At 42.1% G+C, this 7,388-nt stretch overlaps 1 protein-coding gene across 1 annotated transcript in view; it reads left to right on the forward strand.

The window, feature by feature from the left end:
- Window positions 1-7,068, forward strand: part of LOC106090286 (uncharacterized) — a 73,719-nt gene extending 66,651 nt beyond the window's left edge. The window contains exon 2 of the mRNA XM_013256418.2: window positions 5,904-7,068. Coding sequence (XP_013111872.2) covers window positions 5,904-6,718 — 815 coding nt within the window. The 3' untranslated portion in view covers window positions 6,719-7,068. The remainder of the gene's footprint in view (window positions 1-5,903) is intronic.
- Window positions 7,069-7,388: the final 320 nt, after the last annotated feature.

Genomic DNA, 7,388 nt, shown 5'->3' on the forward strand with positions numbered 1-7,388 from the left:
CGAGTACAACATCAATCTATTTTAAATATTTTTTTCCGGGCCCCAAGCAACATTGCCTGCAACCATATTGGCTTGTAATCCCAACCATGAATTAACGTAGAAAACAAGAAAACTCAATAGACCACTTAACCTAGAGTAGGGTTCACCTGCAATAATTTTAAGCCAACAACAAATCGTCAAACTATTGGAAACTCGTGTTTAACGTCATTGAGACACAAGTTATGATATCGGCCTCTATGAATCGCTGCAATCACAAAAACTCATCGATGGTTTTATGCATCTGTAACATTTAACTTGCCTTACACACAAAATGAAGGAACAACAGAAGAAAAAACGACAAACGTCAATCTTCAAGATAATGATCAGTTTTTGGAGCAAAACGTTTTGATAATGACTTGTGGTACAAGATTTTGTACACAAGTTGCTTGAAAGTTTTTAACTAAACATTATGGATTAATTTAGATTGAGAGTGCCACAAATTACTTTGGAATGTCAGCTTGGGCTATTGGCAGTTCCTAAAAAAACTTAATAACTTAACGTTTTCTTAAACATTTCCGTCAGCTTAGTAGGAACCAACCAGTGAGAGGAGATTTCAATGTGGGTGCAATGGGGACTTAATAGTATTTTAATGACTGGGATTTATAGGTTCTTAGAAGTTGTGTTTGCCGAGAACAGCAGACACATTATAACACTGTGGAAAATAAAAAGACTTACAGGAAAAACTAATCAAAATGTGGAAGAGCTGGTAAATATACAATGGTAGTTAAAGCTGTACGTTCTACTACTACTACTAAATTTCCCATAAACATTTCATAAAGAGACAGGAGATACTTCTCTCATATCAATGAGTGCAGTCCGATTAAAGCTTAAAGTCAGTGATCAAACGGCGTGCCGCATAGCGACACCACTTGGTAGAGAAGTTTTATCATGGCAGGATACCTCGCAAATGTAGTCAGCATTTGCAAGGGGATAATCAGCGCTGAAAAATTTCCTGATATTCACGCCGTTTGGCATCATAGGCGGACATGCTAACCTCTGCGCAACGGTGATCTCTGTAAACTATAAAAAGAAGCCCACTTTTCAAAAACAAGGTTAGGTTAGCTTAAAGGGCAACCTCGGTTACTAGCCGCTTTACTCGGAGGCCTTAGGTCCACGAAGGAGGAGAAAACCAGTAAGGAAGGGTAAAAGTCAGGCAGAGCCGATTATATAATACCCTACAACTACCGTATGATTATAAATTCGGTTAATATTAGGTTGCCCAAAAAGTAATTGCGGATTTTTTAAAAGAATGTAAATGCATTTTTAATACAACTTAGAATGAACTTTAATCGAATATACTTTTTTTACACTTTTTTTCTAAAGCAAGCTAAAAGTAACAGCAGATAACTGACAGAAGAAAGAGTCACAAGCTGTGAAAAAATTTGTCAACGCCGACTATATGAAAAATCCGCAATTACTTTTTGGGCAACACAATAGATATATGTATATGCTATATCAAAATCTGAACTGACCCTTTCCGAACAGATCGTTTGAAAATTGTTGTTAGGTTAAGTTAGATAAGGTCGAAAAGAGGGTGCAGATATTAATCCGCCCCATGATACTATGGACATACACCTAATCCAGTAAACGGCTTGTTGTTCGCTCTAAATACTATAAAGTAACCTCTAAAAAGAAAATTTTTAGTTAGGAATTCTGTGATAGTTACAAAATCCTTAATTGTTTTCGATACCATTCCCCTAAGTTGGTTCATGTCTGATATTGTGTCTCCACCTAAGTACCAGTATCTGTTGGACGCGAAAACTGGGCAATGACAAAGGAAATGCTCCAACGTCTCATCATCTTCATCTACACATGCTATCACTTGCCGCACCGATCTTACATAAATGAGTTCGTACTCCTATGTGATATGTGAGAAGTTTGCCCCTGTTCCTTAGTGGAATGTTCATGGGCAAAATTTGCATATTTGCATTTAATCCTATGTGTTCCGTTATGATACCAATAGCTATGCTGACCTCCATCTTGCTTCTCACGATCTGGATCTCTCCATAGGATTTCCGCCGTCCTACCGACCGTTTCACTGTTCCACAATGTTGCATGCGCATTCGTCGCCCACTCCCTTAACTCGGACTACATCGACCCGAAAGGCTTCGGGTTAACCAAGTTTATTGACGGCAGTCCTCTGACCTTCACCGCCAAATCTTCTGTCCTTTCATTTCCCCTTACTCCGCATTTTGCCATCCTCAGAGAAGGCGTTACTCTCCTTTTTACACTGCAAGACTGTTCGTGACCTTACCGTCCTGGTTGTTATTGCCCTTATGACAATTTTACTGTCGGTAAAGTTGTTTACATTCGACGTCCTCACGTTAGCACCACACCACTTTAAGCATTCCGTGATCGCCCGGATCTCCGCCTGCAGGTCCGTATTATAGTCTGGCAGTCTAAACGAGATCTCAGTCCCTGGGTTCTCAATGTAAACCCCCAGGCCCACTCTGTCCCCTAGCTTTGATCCATCCGTGTAACATGATCATCCAGATGGCAATACTAGGGTTCCGTCGATCCAAGACTGTGCCGATGGCAGCAGTGCCTCGTACTCGACTTCAAGGTTCATCTCAGGTATCCGATCGGAAACCTCTTCCCTTCCTTCCAGGTTTCCTATCGTCTCCTTGATTATACCGCGATGGTATGAGCTGCTCCCATACTCAATTCATTCTCCCATCGCCTTAAGTCACATAGCCGCAGTGGCTGCCTCACACTTAATTTGTATGTCAATGGGTCGGATATCTAGAATAGTCTCCAGTGCCCTATTGGGCGTGGTCCTCATCGCTCCGCCTATGCCAAGACAACATGTTCTCTGAACCTATTGTATGATCCTTATGTTGCACTTCCATCGCAGTCCATCAAACTACTGAGGCGTAAGTAAGTATTGGTCTAATCACGCTCTTGTACAGCCAGAGGACTATACTCGGATTCATGCTCCATTTCGAGCCTACGGCCTGTCTACATAGTGCCCAACATCTGTGAGCCTTCTCAGTACGCTCTTGAATGTGACACTTCCAATTCAGTTTCCTGTCCAAGATTACACCTAAGTATTTGATCTTGTCAGATATCGAAATCGTCTTATTGAGGAAACGTGGTGCATTAAATTGGCCCACCTTCGTCTTCCTCGTGAACAGGCATATTTCAATCTTCTCTGGGTTAACATTGAGATCTCTGGGTCTAGCCCATTCATATGCCATATGCAAGACCCTTTCGGCTCTTCTGCATAGCTCGTTCGGATCCTTACCCCATAGAAGTATTACAACATTGTCTGCGTTGCAGACGGGCTCAAATCCCTCCTCAGTCAGCATCCGTAATAGGTTATTTATGGTGGTTACCCGAAGGAGTGGCGATAAAATGCCCCCTGTGGCGTGCCCCGTGCCACTTTCTCCTTTATATTTATGTCATGGGACTCACATTTTATCCACCTGTTCCTTAGCATATGGTTTATCCAGTCTCTAAGGACCGGGTCCACCCGGTACTGGTCTAAGGATTGGATCAGTGCGTCGGTCCGCACATTGTTAAAAGCCCTCTCGATGTCAATGCATACCGCCAGGGTGTACGTTTTGGCATCGAAGGATTCTCCTGTTTTATGCACAACCTCGTGCAGGGCAATCTCCACCGACCTTCCCTTGACATAGGCATGCTGTTTGTATTTGAGCAGTTCGCTGGATGTCATTTTCTTTATCATGGCGTCCACAATACTTTCCATGGTTTTGAGTAGAAAGGACGTAAGGCTTGTAGGTCTCTAGGCCTTTGGTGTCGCATAACTTTCCTTGCCGGGCTTGGGTATAAACACCACTTTTGCTTTCTGTCAGGCTTTCGAAATATATGCAAGTCCCAGGCCCGCTGCGAAAATAGTGGCCAGAAGAGGCGCCAGATAGTCTGCCTCTTTCTGTAGTAACGCCGGAAATATTTCATCAGGTCCGGGTGACTTAAATGGTTGGAAGCTCCTCAAGGCTTCCTTGACCATAAATTTAGTTACGATAAGCCTTCGATCAACATCAATATTCCAAGATTCCTGTGTCTCCGTGGGACCCGTCGTATCCTGTGGAACATGGGTTTTCATCAAAAGCCTCAACATGTCCTGCGTTGTCTCTTCTCTCACTCCCATGTCATCTACTAACGTTTCAGTTTGGACATGGGATTTTGAGAGAAATTTTTTTATCTTGGCGACGTCATTAACGCTAACGACCTGTTCGCAGAAAAGCTTCCAGGAAGCAAGTTTTGCCGCTTCGTGTGTAATACACATCCCAATACACTTCCGCTTTTTTACGACGTGCTCTCTTTCCCAGTATTTTGAATCTCTCCGGTCATCCAGTATTTTTCTTGGGCTGATTTCCTTTCCAATCCTGCTGACATTTTCGTCAATGTCTTCTATGCTAGGACAATTTAAATTATCTTGTCCAAGTCTTCTTCTGAGTAGTCTTTCGAATTTTGGCCAGTTGGTTTTCAACTTGTTGGGAAGCTTATCGGATTTGGCGCTGGCCGTGCTATTCCAATACCGATGGTCTGAGAAGGAATGTTCCAAGGAGACCATCCAATTCTAAACCTCATCGTTTATATTTTCCGAGCATATTGTCACATCTAAAAACTTCTCTTATTAACAAAGGTAGCGGTGTTACCAACATCAAGTCTAATTCGGTCGTTAGTATTCTAGAACTCTGCCAGGGTTTGGTCTCGCTTATTAGTGTTGGTACTACCCCACGAAATGTAGTGATGGTTCTTACCGCACCCAATTGGCACCTCGTTTCCTGTCTGGTTTGCTTTCCTCTCCAGCCGTTGCAGCTCCGACGAGGCTGGCGGTGTCGAAAGGCAGATAAAGTGATGCCAGGTATGCTCCACCTGTCTCCCTGTCTCACCACTGTTGCATCCGACGTTGACAACTCTGGAAAAAAATATATAATTAAAATTTTTATGACAAATAACGCAGGTCCTCGGCCAAATACCAGTGGTATTGGCCGAGGACCTGGTAGTTAAAATGATTCAGTCATGAAATTATGTTACGAATCTTGCCCTTGCTGATTTTCTCCGTCAGAGCGTGTAAAGCAGTCTCGCTCCGGTGGAGTTTATTCTGGATTACCTCAATCACTGGTCCTCCAGTAGATGGGCATCTTGGGAGTAGGTGATGATCTCATCGTCTGCTCCCTGTTCGTTAGATTGCATTGAGACTCCTGTCGCTGCGATGCCCAATGTTTCAATATTATGATCTTTACCTAGTCTTCCGAATCTTGAAGACGGTGATGGGTCCGTCTTCGTGTCGCAGTTTGTACGGCTCTCGCCACTGAGCTGCCTGGTATCTTAGTATGAGTATGAGGATCTTTGCTTACCCTTGTCTTTCCAATATTGAGAGAGGCGGTGATAATTTTCCACCTTTCTATACAGAGCATCGACAGTAGCCTCATTGGGCCTGACTCGAGTCCTTCAATCGGGATCCATGCCATTGCCACTTTACCAAAAGGCAGTTCAGTCATCGATAAAACCCTAAGACTCGAACCCGGCCAAGGGGAATCAATGTTGTCGATTGCTCAACGAAAAAATTCTTAAGACTTCTCGTTTGCACAATGGTTTACTCTGACTCCGCCTGTCCAAAAACTAAGTAACGGGATCCATGACGTTGACACTTTACGAACAAGCAGTTCAGCCATGGATAAAACCCTGAGATTCGCCCCCAGCCAAGGGAATTCTACGTTATCGCTTGCAAAATATAAAAATTCTACAAACTTTTCGTTCGCACAATCGATTAGTCTTACTCCGCCTTTCCAAAAACTTAGTAATTTGTTATTTTTGTTGTCTTGGTTAATATTTGATTTTGTTTTGATTAGGTTTGTAAAAAATTTATAACTATTTTCTTATTTGTCTTCCAGCACCCAATAACATCTCTACCATCCCAGATGCTCTGGCATCATCTACAGTCCATAGAAGAACAAACAGGCCTCAGCTGACCACCTTAAAACCTCAAGGTTTTCGTAGTCCTGCGGAGCAAAGTTCATCACGAAGACTGGATACCTTGTCTCCGGCAGCTCAGAATTATTTCTCCACTTTCTTTCAACCCAGCATACCACCCTTGGGACACTCGCGACCATTCTATCAAGCCACCGAAGAGCCTTTCTTTAGAAAATTCCTACAACAACAACATCAAAAACATTTTCTTCCCCAAAGCAGACAGCAGACCTACCAGACCTACGATGCCAGCATTTTGGGATCTGGTGATTTTGGCATCTTGCGCGGTGGTACCTTCTATTCCGAGGAGGATCAATCATATCATCAGGAGGCCAATGGTGAAATTTATTACAGTGAGGCCAGCAATTCGCATAGTGGTCCAGCCACTGAGGGTTTTATACAAAAATACACTTATCCCGAAGAACAATTTGAACATTTTCGTGATTTTGCTGATTTGAATACACCTTCAGAGGCAGACTTTTCGCAATATGTGGTGGTATATGCAGCCAAGAATGCGACGGATTCAGAGGACATAGTAAAAGGTCCCAAGAATATTTTTGAACAATTACAGCAAATTGATGAGGAGAAAGCCGAAGAAGAGAGACATCGAAAGAAGAGTCGCCATTCAGAATTCAGTAAAAAGAAACTGAAATTGGTTAAAACCAAGATAATAAAAAATAAATGGAATCCAAAGCGAGAGAAGATAACAGAGGAAGATCCTCTATTGGCTCTAAGCTAAACTGAAGACGGTTTTTCCTAAATGTCCTAATTAACCAAAAACAAATTCGCCATATAATGTTTCATCAAATTTGACCAATTTTAGGCGATTTAGCTATCTACCCTAATTCTTGCCATTATTTGTGCAGCAGCATTTGGAAATGAAAATATTTCAATTCTTGGTACATTTTACATAAAATCGTGTTTTGTAAATAATTAAGCAATCATTCACCAGCACTAATCAACTTAATGTATCGTATCATAATCATATAGTTTCGATTTAGAGGTATACTAACTGTTACAGAATATCCAAACTTTGTACATTTACAAAATTTGTTATGAAAATTTTAATAAATGGTAGTGTATATGTAATCGAATATGTGTTCTTGATGGATGGAGAAGATACTTGTCATCATCCTGTTTTTCTTGGATAGGAAACTGAACAGGAAGTGTCACAAAAGGGAGCGTAATAAGAAATCTCACAGATGTTGGGTACTATGTAGATGAGCCGCAGGCTCGAAATGGGTTCTAGTCCACTGGCTCTGCTGAGAGTAATTACACCCATACTTACCTAAGCCTCCATTGTTTGTTAGACTGCGAAGGAGAGAAAGTACAGCATAAGGATAACACAACAGCTTCAGAGAACATATTGTCTCCGTATAGGCGAGGCGATGAGGACCAAATTCATTAGG

The sequence above is a fragment of the Stomoxys calcitrans genome, chromosome 4, assembly GCF_963082655.1.
Source record: "Stomoxys calcitrans chromosome 4, idStoCalc2.1, whole genome shotgun sequence".
Lineage (NCBI taxonomy): Eukaryota > Metazoa > Arthropoda > Insecta > Diptera > Muscidae > Stomoxys > Stomoxys calcitrans.